Genomic DNA, 26656 nt, shown 5'->3' on the forward strand with positions numbered 1-26656 from the left:
CTTTAATGAAAGCGATACCACTCAAGCAAATCCAACCTTTTGTACAAAGGAGTTAAGTTGGTCAATGCCACAAATTTGATAAAATTTAATTGAAAACTTCCAATGTGGTTCAGACTATGTACAGCACAAATTGTTAAAAACCTGTTGGGTTTCACTTGTGTTTACTTTAATGACTGAAAATGATTCATCAATACAAAAGTGTGAAGTGTAAAAACATGAGAACTGGAGCTAAAGTCTGTCAGAGAATAAACATGCTCTTCTCAGTGTAAATGCAGATGATAAACAGAATATAAGTAGAATAAATATCAGTCATTGGTTTATCTGTATAGTGGAACAGGTCACACATCCTCACACATCCTCACATCATGTTCAGTAGCTGAGTCAGATAAAACTGTTGATTTAGTTCACAGTTTATATTATTGCCATAATAATGAGAATTATCCTTAGAAAAAGCCTCATCAGATAAAACCTTCATCATTCTCAGCTCCATGTGCTTAACATTACTTTTAAATTAGCCTGTTGATACTAAATATTTCTATTTTTGTCAATAAGTACAGTGGGTATCAAAGCCTGATATATCTTATTCATCTGTGCCATAGAGCTCCATTCTTGTACTTTATGTATGTTTTAACTGATTTAGTATATTTGTAATTCCCATGGTGTAATTATTAAATTTTAAATAAAGGCTGAATGAATGTTTACATTGTGATACTACTAACATTGACAGTATATATGATGGACAGCGCTTCCGCGTTAGAAAAGTAAAAAAAGCCAACGCGGAAGTTTCTTAAAACCTGCATTCTTTGTAAAGGCCAGCAGGGGGAGCAGACGACCACCCACCTAGAGCCGAAGGATCTGTCCTAGGTTTCTGCCTCTTAAAAGGCAGTTTTTCCTTGCCCCCGTTGCCAAGTGCTTGCTCATGGTGGTACTGTTGGGTCTCTGTAAATAATGTTATAAGGAGTTCAGTCTAGACCTGCTCTATTTGAAAAGTGTCCTGAGATAACTTCTGTTATGAATTGGCGCTATACAAATAAAATTGAATTGAATCGAATTTGCTGCAATAACCCGCCGATACCATTCACTCTAATAGAGAATGAGTTGACTTCTCACTTTATTTATGAGCTCAGTAAACAGTTTCCTGATGAGTTTATGGTCTCAATCACTAGTTTCACATCTTCAATACATTATGATGTTCATTTAGTAAATTACGGTCCAGTTTCAATAAAATAGATAGCATAGATAGCATATGCTTTAGGACGGGGCTACCTTTTGATTGACAGGTCATTCTCAGTGAGTCCGTCCAAGTCAACGCACCAAACTCAGATCATACTGTCAAACTAGGCAGTGCTGATCAGATATGGATCAAGATTCTGTTCTGTTGCATTGCCTATTTCTCACTTAAAATCGTTTCAAACTTATTTTAGTGTACTGTAGCTATAGCTGTAATACGAGATCATGTGTGACCAGGTGAGCCGCCGTCTAACTGTCGTGGCGGCGACCAAAACAACAAATTCGAGGCTTCAAAACGGTACTCCACAAACGAATGGGTGCTGTCACGATAGGTTCACACTTGACTACTACCTCCACTTAATTTAACAATCTATGTATTTCTTTAATTGGATTTTAGATAGCAAGAAAGTGTAGAGTATTTACAGCCTTGGCTTTTGGTGTTTGTCCATCAAAGTGAAATTATGTGATAATGACATAAATACTTTGAAGCACATAAAACAGAAAAGGTGCAGCTTAATATGAAACATTCACAAAGTGAACTCATCTCATAATATCAAACAAAAAAGACATTTTGCTTTTTATAAAGCTTCAGAGCAAAAAGCTTATTTGTTTTTCATCAAATTTAAAGTCACACTGTCACATGTTGCCATCAACATCTGACCTGGCAGGGGCAGGGCTTAAGGATAGTGCTGAGCGCCCATCTGTCTGTCCAACACGTTGGTCCCCAATGCCATACTTCAACATCTACCAGTGAGATGATGTATCCTGTAGCACCCCCTGCAACTGTTCAGATTCTGTAATGAACTCTGCAGCCTGTAGGTGAGGCCAACAGCACTCAGACTGTTACACTGTCAATATTCACCACAAGAATTCCTGTGCTTCCAAACAGTTCTTTAAAAGTTTCAAGTAGGGAGTAGGTTTGCCAGGCACCGGGTGATCCTGGTTTACATCAGCTCTGACATCAGATCAGCTCACTGTATTAAATCAACCCCTGCTGTCGTCCACATGTGACATAAAGAGTTTTTATAATAATAACATAGAGCCAATAATTTACAATATTCTGTCATCAGTTTAGGATCACTCCTGAGAGAGGAGACATCATACTTTATGGTGCAGCCTCCTGCGGGTTTGTCATGAATTGGTCTTCAGTTGTCAGCATGAACTTGTCACATGTCTTCATACAGCAAAATGCCATTGAAGATTGTGAGTGGCTCCACAGAGTGGGCCAGTTTTCCCATCACCAGGTCGATGCAGACCGTGTCCCGAGTCTGCAGAGGCAGGATGATGTTGAAGACGGCAAGAGATCCCGGAGTGGTTTTAGCCTCGGCGACAGGGTTGTTCTCCAGGCCTTCTGGCTGGTAGCCTCCAGAGTCCACCCGGGCCATGCCGTAGTTCGACTTCGACAGAACTGCCTCTATCTTCTCATTTTTATGGCCCGTCAGGATAGCACTGAAGAAGTAATGTCCATCTACGGGGGCAGTAAAAATACCTGAAGGACAGATTGAGTGTGTTTGTTAAAGCTCGGACCAACACCAGGAGACATTTCAGTGATCGAAACATCATTTTTTGTGTAAGATGTAGAACACACTGTACAGGTAAAACATCTATCAGTCATACAGCTGATATGGTTTTAAAACAAGTATTATACCTCGGCTTAATTAGGGAGAACAAATGTACTCCTGACATCTTCACACAAGCTCATGATTACATCTGAACTGGGTTCGCCAGTGTGAAGGAATTAGTGCCATTTAGTGATGGAGTTGCTGATTACAACCGACTGGATACACCTCAGCCTTCTAAGTGTGTAGGAGGAACAGTTGCCATTAAACTCTTGATAAATGATTCATGATGTGCAGGTGTTGATGTGAGTTTAAATGGCTGCATTAAGATAGCGCCTTTATCACTTTCTCACACTGATGGCAGTGAGCTAACAAGCTCCTTGTCTGGTCATCGGGACCAGTTCGGTGTTCAGTCACAGCCCCTCATATTTACCTGTTCTTGGGTCATAGAAGTCTCCTTCATTGACAAAGATCTTGTCAAAGATGATGGTTCCAGCTCTCTCCATGGGAACAGTGAGAGCAGCAGAGAATGACAGTCTGGGTACATGGGCATCAACACCAGGCAGACCTGAAAACACACACACACAGCTGTGTAACAGTTGGTATAATAACTCTGGCAGGTTCAATGGTTTCATTGGTTGTATCATGTTGTGGCTTTTGAAGTGAATGCGTCAGATTTTAGTATTTTGATTTTTCTTAGTTTTAGTGAAGTCGACATGAAGATGTCAGTCTCTTCTTCCTTCCACTGTACAAAATAAACCAGAATATTTAGATCTATTCTGCATTCGGAGCCAGAGTATAGTGGTAAATTATGGTCCAGTCTAGTAGTGATCCAGCCACAGACAGACAGACTGGAGCGACAGACAAATGGAGCGATAGAAAGATAGATAGATAGATAGATAGATAGATAGATAGATACCTGGTTCACCTTTGGGACCTGTAAGAAACCAGAGCAGCTGTTAGAAAAGGCAGTAAATAAAAAATCACAATGAGCAGCCAAAAATCTGTTTGGATTAATGCTAAATGTACTGAATGGAGACAGGTTAAGGCTCTGTACAGATGAACTTTATATTCAGAGGATTGGATTGTGTCGTTCATTAATTTTGCCTTCATGTCTTTATAAACTCTACCTCTTATTTATGTAAGTATTGGTCTTCTTACTGGTCCTCAACATTTTCTGTACATTACGCGGTGAAATGCTAGGTTGCCCCCTCCAGTACAGTGCTTGATATAATAAAATAAAAATACAATATAAACAATATATACAGCAAAGAAATTATATAAACCAAAAGATAAGAAGGGGAAAAGGTGGAGGTAACAGTCTGTCCGGAGCCCTGGAAGAGTATTCAGCATTTAACTAAACAATTTCCTTCATCATTCTGTATCTTTCCTTATATATCAGGACATATAAATACATTAAATATATTAAAAATGTTCGTACCGGGCAGACCTCGTAAACCACTTTCACCTTGTCGTCCAGGAGGGCCAAGAGGCCCTCTGGGACCCTGCTGCCCCCTTTCTCCTGGGGGCCCTGGGGGTCCAGGCAGGCCTGTATAATGATATGAATGATCTAATTTAAATAAAGTTGTGTGGGTTTGAACATGTTTTTTTTACAAACAGTAAGCGTGCATGAAGTTAAAGCTAGCAGACTTTAAGAGGTTAACCTGCTAACACGGTGCTGGAATTAAAAGCAAGGTTCTGTGATGGACACGCAGTGCTCAGCTAGGCATTAGTGTTGTTAGTCTTAGTTTGAGTAAACTTTCTTCTGTCTGAAGTAAACTGTTAAGTAAACCAGTAGACTACAAGATGGTCTTCTGATATGCTGATTAGTAAACATTCAACTTCTAAACCAGACCAGTTTTGGGATTTTTCTCTTTTGATGATTATCAGTGTTAAAACAACAAATCCCTTCCTGAGTCTGCAGTTAGTCGGCTAAAAGAGCTACAGATTCAAACCTCTGTTGAGCAGCACGGTGCCTACAAAACAGAACAATACAACATCAACACACCAGCTTACACTGAGTTTCTCTGGCATTTAGAATGCTTCAGTTAATATTTAATTAGGTTTTCTTCAGTTGCTTCAACACATTTTCCAAATCACTGTTCTCAGAACATTCAGTGCATTCAACACCATTATCAGTTAATACTGAGAAGCTCAACATGTACTTATCCTGCAGAGGGCAGTAACTCACTGAAAATACTGAACTCACGAGTCAATAAATTCAATGAACTTCACTGACAACAATATGAATTCACTGCTGAACTCTGAACACTCTAATGTCTGAAGAAAACACTAAAACAATAAACTGACAATAAAGTCAAATATCAGCTGACCAGACGTGGATACTGAAGACTGGTCTTTAGTTGGTACTGATCCCTGATTAGTGCTGACCATAGCAATATAATAACAAAGAATATAACCAGCTCACCAGTCAGGTTGGGCTCAGAGAAACTCTGGAGGTCTTTAAGGACCTGGTTCAGACTCGAGTTCAGGTTCTTCATCCTGCTGTAGACATCATCCTGGTTCTTCTGAATAAAGTCCATGATTCCTCCGTGATGGATGACCGAGTCATTCAGACCAGAAACACACGTCCACAAACTTGACACGTGTCGGTTCAGTCCTGTGTTGGACACACAACAACACATGAGACACCACAACATGTGAGACATCACCACAGGGGACACATGGATCCTGTACTGGATTTTTGAGACAGCCTTTTTAAATGCTTTTTCACTCAGATACTGCTAAAGTGCAGATGAACAGTACATATAGGAAACTGTTGAACCTGTCTTCAGCTCCCACAGTCAGTCCAAACACAAATTTAAAAAGGTTTTCTGAGGCATTTTTTAAGGGAAATTAATTAAAACAGAATCAGAAAGCAGAAATACTTTATTGATCTCCGGGAGGAAATTTATTAAGGAACTGTACCTTCCTTGATCTTGAGGATGGAATTGGAGACACTGTCCAGCCTACCACAGACTCCCTCCAGCTTTGACAGCCTCTTCTCCAGCCCGTCTCCAGACTTCCTACAGTCTCCCACCTCCACCAGCAGCATGCTCTTAAACCGCCGAACATCCCGGTCCATCCCATCCAGACGGTCGCGGCTGTCCTCGATGTGCTCCGTTACCTCCTGCTGGATTTTGTCCAGCTCAGAGATGATCTTATCTTTGGTGTTTCCTGTTGGGGGTCAGAGGATGAATGCGTGAACGTTGGCCCAGAAAGGTGTAGTGATGAATGCACCCTAACCCTGCAGAGAGAGTGAGCTGGGCTCACCAAGGTCGGTAATGACACTTCCATGTTTCTGCACCGTGTGTTCGAGCCCCTTCAGGGTGTCGTTGATGGAGCTGAAGGTGAGGATGACCTCCGACAGTTCACCCTGCATCGTCTTCAACTGATTGTTATTGATGGAGCCTCCGATCACACTGTGGCCATCTAAAGGCTTCTCGGCATCCAACCCAGGTCCACGTCCACTGGTACCACCAGTGCCACTGGTGCTACCAGAACCACCACCTAGTCGAGGTTTCGTTTGCATACAACAAAGAAAGTTAACTCACAGGAAAAAGAAAGATTGACAGGTTAGAAAGAAGAAAAGGGGCAGGGTTTAGTGAAGAATCATTTGATTGGTTGACCTGACCTGTGGGCATGTCTGGGCTGCTCTTACATTGGCCAGTGCACTTCCTGACATCGTCTCGCAGCAGGTGGATTTCGTTCTCCAGGTGTGAACACATCTGGAAGCAGCCTTCTCTTCCTGAGTCCAGTCTGATCTGAAGTCTGTTGATGAGACTCTGCATGCGTCCTAGTGCATCCTGGGAGTGATTCTTCAGTCTCTGCACCTCATCCTCCACCTTCCTGCACAGCTCACAGTCCTGCCCCAGCAGCTCTACCTCCGTCACAATCCGGTTAAAGTGTTCACCGTGATCACCGGTCAAAGCCTTGATCTTACGGACGTCATGACTCAGGTCCACAACCTCAGAGATGATTTACATGTTAACATTCATAATGATCATATCGAAACTTTAATGTATTATTATTATTAGGGCCCGAGCACTGACTGTGCGAAGGCCTTTTTGTAATGGAAGGAATTATTATTTTTCTGCCTCTTCGACTGCATATTTAACAGCCGCAACATGCTTGAAAAGTCAGGGAAATCTGCAAAAAAAAGGAAATTCACATATGCAATTGTACCCGTGCCCGCCCCCCAGAATCAGACCCCAAGACACGTATGACCGACATATACGAAAATTGGTACGCATGTGTATCATGATGGGACAAGCAGAAAAGCCTCTTGGACGCATACCTCAAACTACACAGGAAGTCGGCCATTTTGGATTTCGTGGTCATTTTTGCTGATTTGCACATGTTGTATTTGAACAAACTCAAACCTAGGGAATTTATCGGATCAACTTCAGATTTAGACACAGCCATCTAAAGACATTCACAATTAAAAGTTGTGCTATTTACGACATTCCGTAAAAAAGCGTGCCCGTGGCGTCCAATTTCGATCCTTCGCCATGAAAGAGGGATTTGTCATAACTTCTACGTACATGATCCAATCTCAATAAAACTTTACATGTTTGATAACAGTCCTGCCCTGAACACGTCTATGTGATAATATTCAGTAATAGTGAGAGCACCACCTAGTGGTGAAAGGAAATGTAATTTTTTATACTTCCATGTTCTACTCCTAGCAGGATGAGCAGATCGAGCTGAAATTTAGTCAGGAAATGCAAAACTTGTTGTTCATGATATTTGATGATTGTGGTGAGTTTTTGTCAAAGGGCGTGTCCGTGGCGTGGCGTCAAATTTTGATGTACCGGCAGAACACACAAAGTTGCTATAACTTGAGTGTACATTGTCCATTCGGCTCCAAACTTAACTTGTCTGATAAGAGTTCTGCCCTTAACACTTCTATATGATAATATTCAATAATAGTGCCACCTAGTGGTGAAAGGAAATGTCATTTTTATACTTTTATGTATATCTTCCAGCAGATTGACCTGATCCAGCTGAAATTCTGTCAAAAGTTCCTTAGGCCGATGACGATAACATCTTATGAATCTTGAGAATTTGCGTGGAACTTTGCGTTGCCATGGTGACACTGTGGCCTAAACATGCCGAAAACTGAAACTTTGCACAAAATTCAGTCGTGGCGAAGGCAAAGGTAACGTGTGACGATGTGGAGTGGTCTCCCTCGGCTTCCGACGATGAGGGCTTGGGTGTGTGGCAATGTGGCATCCGGCGGCTGCGGCAGGCGACCTCCGTGCAGGTCCCAACATAGGTTGACGGCGAGGTCCCGCCCAATGCTGCTTGCAGCTTTAATTTTTTATACTTCCATGTTTTACTCCTAGCAGGATGATCAGATCCAGCTGAAATGTACTTATAAAATGCAAAACACATTGTTGATGATATGTGATTAATGTGGCGTGGCGTGAAATTATGATGTAACGCCACAAAACACGAGTTTGCTATAACTTGAGTGTACATTGTCAATTGGTTTTCAAACTTCACTTGTTTGATAAGAGTCCCGCCCTGAACACATCGAAGTGATAATATTCACTGATAGTGAGAGCAGTTTGGGGGTGTTTAGGGGACATGAATGAAAATTGGCAGTCATATTAATCAATTATCTAAATTACAAACATGTCTTAAGGACATAAAATCCTGGATGACCTGCAATTTTCTGATGTTAAACTCAGAAAAAAACGAAATTCTTGTTCTTGGCCCCAAAAACCTTAGAGACTCACTGTCTAAAGATATAGTTACTCTAGATGGCATTAACTTGGCCTCTAGAACCACTGTCAGGAATCTTGGAGTTATCTTTGATCAGGATTTGTCATTTAACTCCCACATAAAGCAGACCTCTAGGACTGCCTTCTTTCATTTACGTAATATTACAAAAATTAGACACATACTATCACAGACAGATGCAGAAAAACTAATCCATGCATTTGTTACTTCAAGGCTGGATTACTGCAACTCTTTATTATCAGGTTGCCCCAACAAGAACATTAAAATGCTCCAATTAATTCAGAACGCTGCAGCACGAGTACTGACAGGAACTAAAAAAAGAGATCACATCTCTCCTGTACTAGCTTCTCTGCATTGGCTCCCTGTAAAATGTAGAATAGAATTTAAAATCTTCCTCCTCACCTATAAAGCTCATCATGGTCAGGCCCCTTCATATCTTAAAGAGCTCATAGTACCCTATTACCCCTCTAGAACACTACGTTCTCTGAATGCTGGGCTACTTGTGGTTCCTATAGTCCCTAAAAGTAGAACAGGAGCCAGAGCCTTCAGTTACCAAGCTCCTCTCCTGTGGAATCAGCTTCCAGTTGTGGTTCGGGAGGCAGACACCCTCACCACATTCAAGAGTAGGCTTAAGACATTCCTCTTTGATAAAGCTTATAGTTAGGGCTGGATCAGGTGAGTCCTGAACCATCCCTTAGTTATGCTGCTATAGGCCTAGACTATCGAGGGATTTCCCATGGTGCACTGAGCTCCTACCTTCCTCTCTCTTTCTGCACTCATTCACGTCCCATTAATGCATGTTACTAACTTCACTTCTTCCCCGGAGTTCTTGTGCTTTCTCGTCTCGCAGGTTCTTGTCGATCCTGGTGGAGCCTCCTGCCATGGTCCTGCTAGATTGCCATTGCCAATACTGTTGTTGCTGTGCACCTCTCTCTCTCTCTCTCTCTCTCACCCCAACTGGTCGAGACAGACGACCACCCACCTAGAGCCGGAGGATCTGTCCTAGGTTTCTGCCTTTTAACAGGCAGTTTTTCCTTGCCCTTGTCGCCAAGTGCTTGCTCATGGTGGTACTGTTGGGTCTCTGTAATTAATGTTTTAAAGAGTTCGGTCTAGACCTGCTCTATTTGAAAAGTGTCCTGAGATAACTTCTGTTATGAATTGGCGCTATACAAATAAAATTGAATTGAATTGAATATACATGTTAGGATGTACAAAAAAGCCTCTTGGACCCATAACCCAAACACAACAGGAAGTCGGCCATTTTGAATTTCGTGGTCATTTTCGGCGATATGCATGTTGTATTTACACAAACTCCTCCTGGGGAATTTATCAGATTAACTTCAAATTTAATCAGCGCAATCAAAAGACATTACTGATTAAAAGCTGTGCAATTTCTGAAATTTTGTCGAACGGCGTGCCCGGACAAGGACTTGCCATGAAAAGTTGTCCTTACTTCAGTGTACATGGACCGATGTCAACGAAACTTACAAGTACATGTTTGATAAGAGTCCCACCCTGAACATGTTTACATGACAATATTCAGATATAGTGAGAGCGCCACCTACTGGCAACAGGAAGTAAGCGCTGTGTGGTGATTTTGATAGGATTTACTTGAAATTTTCATGTTGTGGTCTGCACTTGTTACGCCGGCACGTGACGTGGCTGCAGCACACCCCAAGTTGCGTGGAGTGCGAGGGCCCGTTCATCGCTGCTTGCAGCTTTAATTATTATTATTATTATTATTATTATAGAAATCTCACCTTGTTGTTCAGAGAGTCTCCAGAAACCGACAGGTCTTTGAGTTGAGTGTTAAAATGGCGGATCTGATCCTCGTTGGCGACCACTCGCCACTCCAGTGACTTCTCTGTTGTATTTTCTCTTTCTCCTCCTGTCCCAGATAATCCTCCCTGTGTACCTCCTCCTGTAGTTCCTCCTCCTGTAGTTCCTAAATCACGCCCACCTCCTCTTCCAGTATGTCCTCCTCCTGCTCCCCACCTTCCTCCTCCATCTCCCTGGTCACCAGTAGGTGGTGACCTTCCTCTACCTTCAGGTTTTAAACAGTTGCACTCCTCCAGCCTCCAGCTCAGGAGGGAGGTGTTGTTTTCCAGCTTCGAGAGCTTCTTGTCATGTTCATTCACCCTGTCCTTGACTAGCCCCACGTCCAGTTCCACGTCTGAGATCCTATAGCCCTGGTCATCGAACCGTTCACCCAGTTCTCTGTGGAAGTTCTGCTTGGTGTTGTTAATCCGCTGATCCAGGTCCTTCAGCCGATTGTCTAGTCTGTCCTCCGTCACCACAACACCCCTCCCTCCTAATCTGGAGCCGCCATTCTCGTTGTTGCTGCCAGCTCCTCCACTGAGCTCCTTGTCCAGACGGTTCTGCAGAACATCAAAGTTCTCTGAGGCTGAGCTTATTTTGCGCTCAGCGTCAGTGATGCGGTTTTTGAGGTCATTGACGGTGTCACAGCATCCTTGTGAACGCAGCACCTCCCCTCGCAATGCGTCCAGACCCTGTCGAAACCGAACATCCGCAGCACTGAGCTGCTTCTCCAGAGCCTGAATCCTCTCGCGGTCCTGCTGCTGCTGTCTGCGCAGATCCTCCACACCGGCCTACAAAACACAAACTGAACTGAACAACTGCTGTCTACTACTAACTATTGTTACTGCTGTTTACTGTTGCTAACTATTGTTACTGTTGCTAACTATTGTTACTGTTGTCAACTATTGTTTACTGCAGTTTACTGTTGATAAATTAAGCACAGCTTTAGTTCAGGCAGGCCATGAAGTCAAGCTCAGCTCAATTCCAGCTACATCAGCTGATCACAGCTAATCATAAACACACATCAGCTGATGGCTCAGCTGATCCCCCCAAGCTTCCAATTGGCAAATATCATTCAGGGCGCCTTATTTAAGCTGCTTTAGCCTGCCTATCTTTGCTGCTTCCTCTGCAAGCCACTTTACTTTAATATTTAATTTCTAATTTAAACACTCCAGTCTGAACACCCACAGCGGCTCATTAAAGGAGGTTATGTGATACCTGACAGGAGGAGCAGGACAGCGACACCCTCTTCTCCAACTCCCTCAAGATCTCCTCCTTCAGCAGGTTTAGTCTTCCTCCACTCAGTCCTCCTCCAGAAAGACCCCCATCCAATTCGTTTCCTTTTCCATTCACCAGGTGGTTGTTGATGCTGACCAGGGTTTTATCATGAGCCTGTTGGAGGAGAGACACGTCAGCTGCAGTTCTGATTGAAACATAACAGAAAGACGCAACATCTCTGCTCATTTCAACAGCTACACAAACACTGGACTGTTATTGGTGGATATAAGAAGACATTTTTTCTGTTTTGATTTTTTTTTTTAAGTTCAGCTTTAGGCTGAAAATCAAAGTCAGTGATGTCTAGGCTGGATTACTGCAACTCCTTATTATCAGGTGGTGGTTCAGAGGTAGAGCAGGTTGTCCACTAATCAAGGTTGGGGGTTCGCTCTTCTGGCTGCATGTTGAAGTGTTCTTGAACCAGTTATTGAACCTCATATTGCTCCCATTGCTGAGATGTGGCATGTAGTATACAACACTTTGAGTGGTCAGAAAGACAAATACTATAAAACGTTCCTCTTTGATGAAGCTTATAGTTGGGGCTGGCTCAGGTGAGTCCTGAACCATACCCTAGTTATAATGCTATAGGCCTAGACTATCGGGGGATTTCCCATGATGCACTAAGCATCTCTTCCTCTCCCTCCCTTTCTTTCTGCACTCATTCATGTCCCATTAATGTATGTTACTAACTTCACTTCTTCCCCAGAGTTCTTGTGCTTTCTCGTCTCGCTGGATCCTGGTGGAGCCTCCTGCCATGGTCCTGCTTGACTCCCATTGCCAATATCACTGATATTATTGTTATTATTATTATTACTACTACTATTATTATTATTACTACAGATACTATTATTATTATAATCACTGCTCATTGTCCCCCATCGTTCATAACAGAATTTTTCTCAGGTCACTTTTCAAATACAGCAGGTCTAGACTGAACTCCTTATAGCATTAGTTACAGAGACCCAACAGTACCACCATAAGCAATGGTGCTATATAAATTGGTACTAAATAAATAAAATTGAGAGGGTCTGATTTCTATCTGATCAGAGCGCAGTCTGTGCTCCTATATAAATAATATATAAAACACATATATGTGTGATAAATTAATATTTTGGGCTGCATCCCTCCTGTACTCACAGGTAATGTAGGTCACCACTCACCTGTGTGCGGTTGTCCAGCTGGTCCAGTTTGGTCTGAATGCTATGAATTGTCTCTTTAATCTCTGGCTGAGCTGCATCAGCAGGGTTTCTTCCTCCTGAAGAGGTTCCTCCTCCACCTCCTCCTCCTCCTCCTCCTCCTGGTTTGTTGACTTCCCGCTGAAAGTGTTCCTTCATGGTGTTCAGGGTGGACTGAACATCGTGGAGGTTCCTGGTCAGACTCTGGATCTTCTCCTCCATCTGCCTCATCCTCTCATTCTCGGCTTGTTCTGGAAGCAAATTTCAGAACTCCAATCACAGAAGCTTTTATGGTACTTTTACATTTTACGACACACACCTGACCCACAAGTTTATGCCATTCACCAGCAGAGGTCAGCACTACAGTCTGATGACTGAGAACACATTAAAGATAAATGGTTCAGTGGTGACTCTGGTCCATTCTGTCTACATTTGAATCTCCATTAAGCACAGTGCTGGTCTAACTGGAGAACTAGAACCAGTTTGTTCAAGTGTTGGACTTTAGAGTCAATGTGGGCTCAATCCCCCCTCCTAATTGACGAGGAACAGGGTTTCAACAGGTTCAATTTAAGACCTTTTGAATAACTTTAAGACCACCATGAATGCAATAGAGGCCTAATTTATATCTATATTTACTGACAAAATGAATACCAAGCATATGAAGGAAAATCAGTATTTGTGAATGGTGATAGCATAGTCAATACAAACATGTCCAAACAACATTTGAAAGAGAGATAGTTGCAGTTTTATACAAGTAACATTGCCTTATTTTTAAGACCTGTCCAAATCAGAAAGAATACATTTTAAGACATTTTAAAGCTTAAAACTCAGATTATTGGATTTTTAAGACGCAGTGGACTCCCTGCAGGGACAGAAGTCAGATTCCGTTACAGTAAATCAGCAACAGATTTATGTAACAATCCACTTACCGCTGTGTCCTCCACTTTGTCCAGATCCAGAACTTCCTCCTCCATAACCTGCATTTCCCTGTCCATGGCTCGTCCCTCCTACCTGACCCGGTCTGGGCTGAGGTCTGGTGGTGGAAATCTGGGTTCCTGCTCCTCCAACTGGACCATCGTTGCAGTCCTCTCCGCTGTAACCATGGCAACACTTCCACTCCATCTCCGTCACCATCTTGTAGGCCACTTTGTACCGTGGCCTCATGTAGGTCCGATACCTGCAGAGTTCAAAGTTCACATACAGTAGTAAAGTACACTGACTGAGTGTGTGTGTGTGTGTGTGTGTCACTGTGTGAGTGTGCGTGTGTTACTGTGTGTGTATGTGTGTGTGTGTGTGTGTGTGTGTGTGCACTCACTGCACCACCCGGCTGCACTGTCCACTCCCCCAGCTGCAGGGATGATAATCAGGCTTCACATAGGTTTCCACTCCGTCCTCGATCACACAGCTCACCGTCTTTGTCACAACGAACGCACACCAGTTCCTGTTCCACACACACACACACACACACACACACACACACACACACACACACAATATATGGAGTTTTTGGTTTATAAATGTTTATCGATCAATGTTAAATCGATCAATGACAACCTATTGATTTTCAGTGAGCAGAGAGGAGGTCAGATAACAGTGTTACCAGTGTACAGACACACAGGTGTTACAGGTGACCTGTGGCTCTGTGTAGGTCCATAAGTGAGCAGGTTAAGACTTCCATCAACTTCCTATCATTAATGTTAAAAACTTTTAACCTGACAGATCAAAACACATCGCCACAAACTGAAGTATCCAGATCCTGTCTCCTGACATCACTTCCACCTATCAGACTGTCGTCAAGTGATCATCACACCATCGTATAAGATCTTTGACCACAGACATACATAACTGAAAACAGAGAAGGTCTTCATGTTCATCGTCATCAGTCACTACTATTAGTGTAGTTGTTACTACTGTTGTTGCTATGCACCTCTGTCTGTCTGTCTGTCTGTCTGTCTGTCTGTCTGTCTGTCTGTCTCTCACCCCAGCTGGTCGAGGCAGACGACCACCCACCTAGAGCCGGGGTCTGTCTGAGGTTTCTGCCTTTTAACAGGCAGTTTTTCCTTGCCCCCGTCGCCAAGGTCTTGCTCATGGTGGGAACTGTTGGGTCTCTGTAAATAATGTTATAAGGAGTTCAGTCTAGACCTGCTCTATTTTAAAAGTGTCCTGAGATAACTTCTGTTATGAATTGGCGCTATACAAATAAAATTTAATTTAATTTAATTTAATTATGCTAATTCTGACTGTTTTACAGTATATGACTCAGGTTTAAAGACAGAGGAGCAGACTGTTAAAGCTGTAGATACCTCAATACAACACAGACACCTATGTGTGTGTGTGTGTGTGTGTGTGTGTGTGTGTGTGTGTTACTGAGGTCTCAGGTTTAATAATTAACATCTGTTGGTTGGTCGTAATATAATGTATATAATATAATGTATGTAATATAAATATAATATAAATATGAAACTAAAACTGCAAAACCATCAGCTGAAGGCCTACACGCTGCAGAGACCCCAAACACCCACAGAGGAGGGAGGGGGAGGGGGAGGGGTCTCAGGAAATGTGAATGGTGCTGATGTCATCAGTGTGATGGTAATGAATGTGTCTCTGTGTCGGCCATGTTGGATTCTCAGCAGACTGAGTCTCTTTGTTTTTAAATTCAATTGTGTTGATTTATTTTTTCTGGAATCCAGAAAACAAGCAGGAATTTAACTTCTGCTAACAAACATCCAGACGTTTAAAAAATATATACATACATCAGTGTTGTCAGTAGTGTAGTGAGTGTGTTGAAAAAGGTCATGGGATTTAGCAAACCAAAAACAGCCACAAACCCAGGACCTGATGGCTGGAAGGAGAGAACTAACTGATCAACCCCCTTTAAAGCCAAGTAATCAGGAAGGAATCAGCTGTAGCTCATCTACTAGCCACACCCTCTGCCACTCTGTCTGCTGCAAAGAACAAAAGGGAACAATACAGAACCACCAGGGTGGGGACCCTCATCACATCACACTGCAGGATTTCATTTGGCAATGTTGTGTGACTTTTATTAGCAGCTAGTAATATCAATGGATTGAAGAGGCTGAATTTTCTTTGGTTGACTGCAGCCCTATCCAACAATTCATACAGAAGAGTTCAATCAGTTTTGAATTAAAGATCTGATTCTGAACAAAAATAAAGATATTAATTCAATTCAATTCAATTTTATTTGTATAGCGCCAATTCATAACAGAAGTTATCTCAGGACACTTTTCAAATAGAGCAGGCCTAGACCGAATTCCTATTATTATTATATTATATTATATTATATTATATTATGGACGTCGTCAGATCTACATCAGTCACTTCTGGTCTAATCACCTTTTGTTATCCTGACTGACGGAAAATGAATTCAATACAAAAACTGTGGAGGACAAATCATTTTTTTTCCAACACTCACTGTCCAACTACAATTCCGCCTTAAAAAGAGCAACAGTTAGTACACAGTGTGACTCTGGATAAAAGGATGATATAATGCTGAAGGAACGAGTGACATCAGACACAGAAACCAAACCCAAACAGTTAACATGGATGCACTTATGTGCTGGAGTTGCATATTACAACCAACTGAATACTGCTCAGCCGTCAGTGTGTATATAAACTACAGTAAAGTCTCTATCAGGATCCAGTATTTATCCATTCTGGGTTACTGTAGCCTTCAGCTACCAAGCCCCTCTCTTACAAAGCTCTTCATGGTCAGGCCCCTTCATATCTTAAAGAGCGCACACTATCACCCCCCTAGAACACTGCATTCTCTGAATGCAGGGCTACTTGTGGTTCCTATAGTCTCTAAAAGTAGAACAGGAGCCAGAGCCTTCAGTTACCAAGCTCCTCTCCTGTGAAGCAGACACCCTCTCCACATTTAAGAGTAGGCTTAAGACGTTCCGCTTTGATAAAGCTTATAGTTAGGGCTGGCTCAGGTGAGTCCTGAACCATCCTTTAGTTATGCTGCTATAGGCCTAGACCAGGGGTGTCCAAACTTTTTTCACTTAGGGCCACATACGGAAAAATATATGAAGGGGCTGGGCCACTCACTATAGTGAAGTGTATCGCCTCACCTTTAGTGTATTGAAGTTGGCAAAATCAATCAAATGTAGATAAATAATGTTTGATAATTGAATATGCTTAAAGAAAAAAACAGCCTACATCACTCACATCTTTCTATTAATGGGTTTTAATTTATTAATTTATTTTGTTACAAAAAGGGTGGCAGTTAATTCTCAAAACAGCAGTTTCGGGTTGCTTCTTATTCAGGATGGTGATCCCCCTTCACAGCCCTGTATAAAGGGGGGAAATAAGGGGAAAAGGGGAATAAGTATATTTCAAGCTTGTTATGCAAATAAGTTATTGGGCTTGATAACAGATCAACTGACTTTTGTTAGACAAATGTTATCAACATAAATTGACTTAATTCATGAAGTAATTGGGCTTATTAACACATGAATACTGTGTAATATATTTTTAACTCACCTATAATGGAAACAGCGTTGCACTCAGTGGACTGAAGGATGGCTGGCAGGTCAGGAGTAAGTTTGGTGGTTGAGATGTGGAGGACATCACAGAGATGGCTGTCGGCCATTTTGGTTCTCAGTCTGCTTTTGTTCAGAGTTAACAGGGAAAATGTCTGCTCACATATGTATGTTGAGCCGAATAGACACATCATTCGTTTTCTGTGGCATCTCATCAGAGGAAACTTGGCCTTTTCCAAACTCCGGTAAAATTCAGGTAAGGAGAGAAGCTGATGTTGATTCTTCAGAGAATCATCACACTGCATTTCGATAAGTTCTAATTGCAGACTCTCTTCCACTTCTTCTGCATCCACCAGCGAAGCACTGACTGAATTCTGTCATGAGAGATGTGATCATGGACACATATTAGCAGAAAGATTGGCCTTTGGAAAAGGATGTTTGATTTCAAACAGCGTGGGGAAGTGCACAACATTGAAGCTGCGCAGCTGTGTCTCAAACAGACGGAGCTTCACACAGAATGCTTTCATGTGCGTGTGAAGTTGTTGCTCTCTTGCACCTTGGCACACACCATCGAGGTCATTCCTTTGCGCTCGCCTGTCATTGCTGGAGCCCCATCCATTGTAACTCCACACAGCTTGTTCCATGTTAGTCCCATCTTGTCAATTGCATCTGACACGGCTTCAAAAATGTCTTTACCCGTTGTTGTGCCCTTTAGACTCCTATGATCAAGCAGCTCCTCCATAGTGCAAAAGTTATCTTCAACTCCACGCAAAAAAATTACCAGCTGTGCCGTGTCTGTGGCATCTGTGCTCTCACATGCAACGGAGTAAAAATCAAAAGCTTTATCTGACAGTTGATGTTTAACATGCTGACAAGTCTTCGATTCACCACCCAACTGTGTTTCTGAACAGGCTAACGTTGTTGAATTCCCGCATTTTTTCTGGGCACATTATTCCTGCTACTTTAGTGAGGCACTGTTTTATGAAGTCACCATCTGAGAAAGGCTTCCCGTGTCGGGCAATGTGCTGAGCTACCTAGTAGCTAGCTATTGTGGCATTTCCTGTGTTTTGTTATCACGGAAAAAATACTGTTGTTGAGCTAACAGGCTAGCTGCCATTTGTTTAACCATCTGTTCTCGCTCGGCACCAGTAGAGGACGTGTAGGTCTGATGTTTGGATTCATAGTGTCTTCATACATTGTACTCTCATCACTGCAACAGTTTCATTGCAAATCAAACAGACACATTTCCCCTTAGCTTCTGTGAAGAAATATTCATTTTCCCACCGTGTCTGAAATTGAAATCTGAACATTTTCTACACGCTCGCTATCTTGCGTTTCTTTGGTTCCGTCATTTTTGTCTCGTGGCAAAACTTAAACTTCTACCATGGGCCGCAGTTGGCCCACAGGCCGTAGTTTGTACACCCCTGGCCTAGACTATCGGGGGATTTCCCATGGTGCACTGAGCTCCTCTCTTCCTCTCTCTTTCTGCACTCATTCATGTTCCATTAATGCATGTTACTAACTTCACTTCTTCCCCGGAGTTCTTGTGCTTTCTCATCTCGCAGGTTCTCATGGATCCTGGTGGAGCCTCCTGCCATGGTCCTGCTTGACTGCCATTACTAATATCACTGATATAATTGTTACTATTGTTATTACTATTATTATTAATTTATATTATTATTATAACTGATATTATAACAATTACTGAAATTATTATTATTATTATTATTATCATATTATTATTGTCCTCGTTGTCATCATCAGTAATTTCTATTAGTACAGTTGTTGCTACCTGCACTATTAGAAAAGTGTCCTGAGATGAATTCTGTTTTATCAAAAATAAAAAATTGAATGCAGAAAAACATCAAAACATTTCTACTGATGATGTTTTAATGTTTCACACACACACACACACACACACACACAGTGATGTCACTACAGGAAATGAGTAATCTGGGCATTTGTTTCAGTTTTGCCGATGACATCACAACTGCTTCACTGCCCAACAGTGTGTCTGTGTGTGTGTGTGTGTGTGTGTGTGTGTGCCTCATAAAAGTGTGTGTTTGAGTCAGTAGGAAGTTGAATTAGTGGACATTAGAAGCTCCCACTCTGTTAGCTGCAGTTAGCAGTTAGCTAATAGCTACCAGTAAACGTCCATCAATGAACTCTGTAAAACCCTGAGAGCTGATCAGAGAAGGCACAGACATCAGAGGAAAAAGCAGAAAATGTGTAACTTTTTTTCCAACAGACAGAAACAGCCCCTGATCAACCAAACTCCATTCAGAAAACAAGCATTTTAAAAGCAAGTCACCTCATGACCTAACCCTTTTTTAGAGCGGAAATCTGAAAGGAAATGATAATCTTAAAACTTATAGAAAGGCCCTCCGTAATGCCAGAGGAGCCTATTACTCAGCACTAATAGAAGAAAATAAGAACAACCCTAGGTTCCTCTTCAGCACTGTAGCCAGGCTGACAGAGAGTCACAGCTCTATTAAGCCACATATCCCCATAAACTTAAGTAGCAATGACTTCATGAGCTTCTTCTATGATAAAATTATTACTATTAGAGAGAAAATGAATCACCAACTGCCATCAACAGTTATCAGTGGCTCTCCAAGTTCAGGGACTTCTGCCAATGTAAACTTAGATATATACTTAGACTTTTTCATTTTCAAGTTCATTGTTGAAGGCATCAGAGAGGCGGGAACTGCAGGGTACTCTGACCCGGTGCAGGATGTCCTTTGGTAGATACTGTCAGTCTTTTAGTCCAGTTCTCTGCCTTTATTTCTGGGTTTAAAGAAAAAGATATCTGGGCCCATCAGACCTTTTTCTTAATTTGGTTGCTTTACACTTTGGTGTTTTTTATTGTTTTTAAAAACTTAATGATTGATTTTGGAACTCCAGACTGTTTGATCATGTTAAGACCTTTTTTTCAATACTGACATCATCACTCACTATAAACATGATAAAATAAAATATATATAAAATATATTCTGACAACAATCCTATGACGTCCATACAGTGAAACGTTTCCATCCACTCCATTTAATGTTTAAAGAGTTCGGTCTAGACCTGCTCTATTTGAAAAAGTGTCCTGAGATAACTTCTGTTATGAATTGGCGCTATACAAATAAAATTGAATTGAATTGAATCTCTCAGGTCAATGTGGGGAATTCCACACTTAGAACTTCTTTATTTTAGAACATAATGGATAATACACAGTAACGGTAGTTAGCTGTTAGCCATTAGCTGTAACAATGCTAACTTCTGCTGGACAACAAACCCTCATAAAGGCTTCAAAAGGTCTGCCAGAAAGCCCTCATGTTCCCCCGCAACAGCTGCACATGACTTCAAGGCTGGATTACTGCAACTCTTTATTATCAGGTTGCCCCAATAAGTCCATTAAAACGCTCCAATTAATTCAGAACGCTGCAGTACGAGTACTGACAGGAACTAGAAAAAGAGATCACATCTCTCCTGTACTAGCTTCTCTGCATTGGCTCCCTGTAAAATGTAGAATAGAATTTAAAATCCTCCTCCTCACCTATAAAGCTCTTCATGATCAGGCCCCATCATATCTTAAAGAGCTCATAGTACCCTATTACCCCACTAGAACACTACGTTCTCTGAATGCTGGGCTACTTGTGGTTCCTATAGTCTCTAAAAGTAGAACAGGAGCCAGAGCCTTCAGTTACCAAGCTCCTCTCCTGTGGAACCAGCTTCCAGTTGTGGTTCTGGAGGCAGACACCCTCACCACATTCAAGAGTAGGCTTAAGACATTCCTCTTTGATAAAGCTTATAGTTAGGGCTGGATCAGGTGAGTCCTGAACCATCCCTTAGTTATGCTGCTATAGGCCTAGACCATCGGGGGATTTCCCATGGTGCACTGAGCTCCTCCCTTCCTCTCTCTTTCTGCACTCATTCATGTTCCATTAATGCATGTTACTAACTTCACTTCTTCCCCGGAGTTCTTGTGCTTTCTCGTCTCGCAGGTTCTTGTCGATCCTGGTGGAGCCTCCTGCCATGGTCCTGCTAGATTGCCATTGCCAATACTGTTGTTGCTGTGCACCTGTCTGTCTCTCGCTCTCTCTCTCTCTCTCTCTCTCTGCCTCCCTCTCTCTCACCCCAACTGGTCGAGACAGACGACCACCCACCTAGAGCCGGAGGATCTGTCCTAGGTTTCTGCCTTTTAACAGGCAGTGTTTCCTTGCCCTTGTCGCCAAGTGCTTGCTCATGGTGGTACTGTTGGGTCTCTGTAATTAATGTTTTAAAGAGTTCGGTCTAGACCTGCTCTATTTGAAAAGTGTCCTGAGATAACTTCTGTTATGAATTGGTGCTATACAAATAAAATTGAATTGAAATTGAATTGAATTGAATTGAATTGAATTGACACATATCTGAATATATGAATAGAAATAAGTCTGATATAAAAACAGGATTGTTGCAACACGGACCTTTTCTCTTGTAACACAGGAAGTCTCTGACCGCTGCACTGCTAGATATGCTAACTGTACTAGAGCAGGACCCGAATGAGCCACAGAACCGGAGCGGGACCCGAATGAGGAACTGCAAACTTTAATTTTGTTGTTTGTTGAACATCAATATTGATATATATATATATATATATCAATATTGACAGTCTGACAGTGGGACTAGGTCTCGGCCTTCCTGGACTAACAGGGATCAGACTGTGATGTGAGGATGGTGCCAGTCTGCTCCTCCTCCTCTTCATTATCGTCTTCATCTTCATCACTGATCTGTAACTTTTTAATCCAAAAACCAACTTCTACTCCTCAGACAGGAAACAGTGTGTTACAATGTGTGTGTGTGTGCGTGTGAGTGTGTGTGTGTGTGTGTTACAGTGTGTGTGTGTGAGTGTGTGTGTGTGTTACAGTGTGTGTGTGTGTGTGTGTGTGTGTTACAGTGTGTGCGTGTGTGTGTGAGTGTGTGTGTGTGTGTGTGTGTTACAGTGTGTGCGTGTGTGTGTGAGTGTGTGTGTGTGTTACAGTGTGTGTGTGTGTGTGTGTTTTACAGTGTGTGTGTATGTGTATGTGTTACAGTGTGTTTCAGTGTGCGTTACAGTGTGTGTGTGTGTGTGTGTTTTACAGTGTGTGTGTATGTGTATGTGTTACAGTGTGTTTCAGTGTGTGTTACAGTGTGTGTGTGTGTGTGTGTGTGTGTGTGTGTGTGTGTTGACAGCTCTGCTGACATGGAAACAAAGCTGTGACATCATCAGCTGATCTGTCTGAGATTCAAACCAGCAACCTCCTGACACTTCCTGTCAGCTCTTTCACAATAAAATACCTGCTGCGCACACACTAAAACTGTGGTGAGGTCATCAAACCTTGACGTCACCTCCACCCTCTTCATCATCATCATCATCATCATCATCAGGCTTTCCGTGCACGTGTCAGCCTACCTGTGTCTGCTGGCGGCGCGAGCTCCATGCGCGTGCGCGTGTCCGCCGGTGTACAGGCTGTAGGAGGGTCGCAGCGGGAACGCGCTTTTGGCGTGTCCGCAGGTCCAGAGCGCGAGCAGGAGTGCGAGCAGGGCCGCCATCCCGCTGATCAATCAACGATCAATATAAACTATCGATACTCGATCAGAGTGTGATCTGCTCCTCAGCTGGCGGGAAAAACTTCCATCTCCATGGAGACCAAAAGAAAAGTTTCCACTAAGTCCGCCCGCCCTCTAGACCCATCATCCGCTCCTGGTCCGGGTCCTTTAATCCAGATGTGATCCGGTTTGATCCGGTTCGTCCATCAGAACTTTGAAACAAAGAGAAGAAGAAAACGTTGCGACAGACTGAACCGAGACCAACTGCTCCTCCTCTTCATCACCGCCCCCCAGAACTGTCCCCGCCCCTCCCGGAGGAGAAACCGGACCCGCAGCTCCACAGCCACACCTGGAAGTCCTCACAGTCCCCGGTCTTCTTCCAGTTCACTGTAAAATCAAATGTCAACAAAGTGATCAAATTGTCAGGAATGAGCCAATCATTGAGGATCAGTAAGGATCAATGGGGCTCAGAGGGTCTCTTAAAGTCTCTGAGGGTCTGTGACGGTCTGTATTTGATCTGTTTTCATCAGAACTAAAGGATCAGTCTGTTTGATTGTCAATATATAAATAATATATATAATCATATAAATAACCAGTGTGTGTGACCACCTAATCAATAAGATCAATGAAATAATCAATGGAGTTGAAATAAAGGTGTATATGTATATATGTCTGAAGTTGAATCATCAATAACAACACACACATTGATAAAATACCGATCAATATTAATGATATATTTCTGCTCCTTTGAGTTACTGAAATAAATCATGTTTCAAAATATTGTTTTAAATAAAGTTCATATGAAAAAATCATTAATGACTTTATAATATTATAGAAAAAGGTGTAAAAACTTCTATTAAATAGTATATATACACTATATTTAAAATACACAGTGACATTATTCATATTATTATTAATATTAAATTCATCTGAACTTTGGAATAAATATAAAGAAAATATTTAATGAGACTTTAAAGATGTTAGTGAACATTTGAACCTTCAAATGTCACAGAGGAGAAAACATCCTGCAGACTTCCTGACGTTAAAGGATGTTTCATATCTGCTGCTCCCCAAAATAACCTCCAACACACACACACACACACACACACACACACACACACACACACACACAGATAAAGCCTCTCTGAGCTTCTTGTTCTGTGGGTGTGTTTGATTTGTGTCATTGAGTGTGCTCACCGGGTGGAGCTTTAAATCACTTCATTAAATGTATACATTTTCATTCGTCAGCATCATGTGATCGTTCTCTGTTTCACTGTTTGTATGTTCTGTTCACAACCTGTAAACGTGGCCCCCAGCTGGGCCCCTCAAACCCTGGAGTAGTTACAGCCCCCGACAGTCCACCCGTAACTTCATTAATATTTATATCTCCTCTCTGAGTTTAATATTGAGGCAGTCACACAGTACAGTTAGCTTTCATATGTCAGAATGAATCATTTCATTTTTTAGTTTTTTATTATGATTGATGAGCAGAGAGTGAACAGGTTGTAGTGGAGCTTTGTCCCTCTGCTGTCTGTGGACTGATCTCTATGTGTCTCTATGTAGGATGAGGGTCAAAGGTTGTGACCTTTATGCTCCCGAGTGCCAACAGTTGGCAACACAGAGTCCAACACAGAGTCCACAACACAGAGTCCAACACAGAGTCCAACACAGAGTCCACAACACAGAGTCCACAACACAGAGTCCAACACAGAGTCCAACACAGAGTCCACAACACAGAGTCCACAACACAGAGTCCACAACACAGAGTCCAACACAGAGTCAACAACACAGAGTCCACAACACAGAGTCCAACACAGAGTCCAACACAGAGTCCAACACAGAGTCAACAACACAGAGTCCAACACAGAGTCCACAACACAGAGTCCAACACAGAGTCCACAACACAGGGTCCACAACACAGAGTCCACAACACAGAGTCCACAACACAGAGTCCAACACAGAGTCCCACAACACAGAGTCCAACACAGAGTCCACAACACAGAGTCCAACACAGAGTCCACAACACAGAGTCCAACACAGAGTCAACAACACAGAGTCCACAACACAGAGTCCACAACACAGAGTCCAACACAGAGTCAACAACACAGAGTCCACAACACAGAGTCCAACACAGAGTCCAACACAGAGTCAACAATACAGAGTCCAACACAGAGTCCAACACAGAGTCCACAACACAGAGTCCAACACAGAGTCCACAACACAGAGTCCAACACAGAGTCCACAACACAGAGTCCACAACACAGGGTCCACAACACAGAGTCCACAACACAGAGTCCACAACACAGAGTCCAACACAGAGTCCACAACACAGAGTCCAACACAGAGTCCACAACACAGAGTCCAACACAGAGTCCACAACACAGAGTCCAACACAGAGTCCAACACAGAGTCCACAACACAGAGTCCAACACAGAGTCCACAACACAGAGTCCAACACAGAGTCCACAACACAGAGTCCACAACACAGAGTCCACAACACAGAGTCCAAAGTCATTATTTTATCTTTTATTTCATCTCATCAGTTTATTTGTAAAAGACAACTCCAGATATATGACTGAATATGAACCTTTTGTGTTTCCTACACACAACCATTACTGTATGATGAAAGAACAGTTTACAGTAAAACTAAACTTTGAAAATGTGACTACAAACTGACTGAACATGGTGAGATGAAATGTGTGTTTTGTTGAGTTAGGTCTGTTTTCAGCAGACGACCAGAAAGCTGAGCAAACTCTGATATGAACTCTGATGTTTTTATCTTAATAAGAACAACAGACAGAGACAGTAAAGCAGGACTCTACAGTGGAAATATGCCCACCCCAACACCGGGCCCCACCCTCCCTGGAGAGGCAGACCACCCAGATTCCATCACTCACACTAACCACTGTTTGCACTTTTATGAGGCTGTTTTTAAATGGAGCTTTTGTATTAAACACATTCCAGAGTCAGAGCCTCAGGTGAGTTTTTCCTTCATACATTCATTGTGTTTGTCTCATAGTGACTCAGGTTTCTTCATCTTAAATCTGTTGCTTTATTTATATATATATCTATATACAGGTTAATATCTAACAGATTATTCACTTCTTAAAGCTTCATTTGATCCTCTTATTCATCTAAAGCTGGTTTATGACAGAGTGAAACTTGTTTCATATTAAGAACAAGAGTCTCAGAGGAGAAACAAACTGTCTCCACCACAGAAGAAGAAGGGTGGTTAATGTGTTGAGGCTCAGAGAACAGTGACATATTATTATTATATGTATGTATTTATTTAAACCCAACGATAACCCAACAATAACCCAACATTAACCTAACACTAACCCAACGATAACCGAATGATAACCGAATGATAACCCAACGATAACCCAACATTAACCCAACAATAAAATAATGGCTGCAAGTTTTATTGATTTTATTTGAATTAAAAACTACTTCATAGGGCGCCTGGTTAGCTCAGTCGGTAGAGCTGGCAACCCATGTATGTAGTTGCTGCAGCGGCCCGGGTACGAATCCAACCCGCGGCCCTTTGCTGCGTGTCATCCCCTCTCTCTCTACCCACCTTTCCTGCCTATCTACAGCTGTCACTATCCAATAAAAGGCCCAAAAAATAACTTAAAAAACAAAAACTACTTAATAAACATTTCCTTATTATCAAAGATAATCACTGCCATTTTTTGAAAATCTGAAAATCAGGGTCTGCCAAATCTGGGAATGTTTAATGACCCCCAAAGTTCAAAGGTCAAAGACTGTAAAATCAGTTTGAGTCATTATCTTC

At 42.2% G+C, this 26656-nt stretch overlaps 1 protein-coding gene and 2 long non-coding RNA genes across 7 annotated transcripts in view; 1 reads left to right on the plus strand and 2 right to left on the minus strand.

Moving 5' to 3' along the window:
* Window positions 1-21668, plus strand: part of LOC127351053 (uncharacterized) — a 33759-nt gene extending 12091 nt beyond the window's left edge. Inside the window, exons 1-2 of one of the 2 annotated variants that reach the window (XR_007880773.1) lie at window positions 8413-8779; window positions 20692-21668. This is a non-coding gene — a long non-coding RNA (uncharacterized LOC127351053). Of the gene's footprint in view, window positions 1-8412; window positions 8780-20691 lie in introns of those variants that run through there. The other variant, XR_007880774.1, reaches the window with a different exon arrangement.
* LOC127351004 (EMILIN-1) lies at window positions 145-23134 on the minus strand. 4 transcript variants are annotated; one of them, XM_051378121.1, is made up of 15 exons: window positions 22727-23134; window positions 14121-14246; window positions 13735-13982; window positions 12791-13056; window positions 11574-11747; window positions 10298-11146; window positions 6451-6757; window positions 6063-6299; window positions 5718-5966; window positions 5218-5409; window positions 4745-4765; window positions 4231-4338; window positions 3709-3726; window positions 3223-3357; window positions 145-2719 (listed from the first exon to the last, which is right to left on the minus strand). In XM_051378121.1, the coding sequence occupies exons 1-15, from the start codon at window positions 22864-22866 to the stop codon at window positions 2397-2399; spliced, it is 3393 nt and encodes a 1130-aa protein (XP_051234081.1). In that variant the 5' UTR covers window positions 22867-23134; the 3' UTR covers window positions 145-2396. The 4 variants fall into 4 exon arrangements, with proteins under 4 accessions (XP_051234081.1, XP_051234079.1, XP_051234080.1 ...); XM_051378119.1 differs by having other exon boundaries at window positions 6424-6757; XM_051378120.1 differs by lacking the exon at window positions 4745-4765 and having other exon boundaries at window positions 6424-6757.
* On the minus strand, window positions 15987-19472 carry LOC127351064 (uncharacterized). Its single transcript, XR_007880786.1, has 2 exons — window positions 17309-19472; window positions 15987-17115 (listed from the first exon to the last, which is right to left on the minus strand). It is a non-coding gene; the product is annotated as an uncharacterized LOC127351064 (long non-coding RNA).
* Window positions 23135-26656: the final 3522 nt, after the last annotated feature.

This window comes from Dicentrarchus labrax, unplaced genomic scaffold (genome assembly GCF_905237075.1).
Source record: "Dicentrarchus labrax unplaced genomic scaffold, dlabrax2021, whole genome shotgun sequence".
NCBI classification, from domain to species: domain Eukaryota; kingdom Metazoa; phylum Chordata; class Actinopteri; family Moronidae; genus Dicentrarchus; species Dicentrarchus labrax.

Excerpts from the sequence above, each read along its gene's own strand:
- LOC127351004 (XM_051378119.1), bottom strand. The coding sequence starts at position 22,866 with ATGGCGGCCCTGCTCGCACTCCTGCTCGCGCTCTGGACCTGCGGACAC. Across the intron at positions 13,983-14,120 it reads CAGTGCAGCCGGGTGGTGCA|GTATCGGACCTACATGAGGC; the intron begins GTGAGTGCACAC and ends TGAACTCTGCAG. Across the intron at positions 5,410-5,717 it reads CATCCTCAAGATCAAGGAAG|GACTGAACCGACACGTGTCA; the intron begins GTACAGTTCCTT and ends TGTCCAACACAG.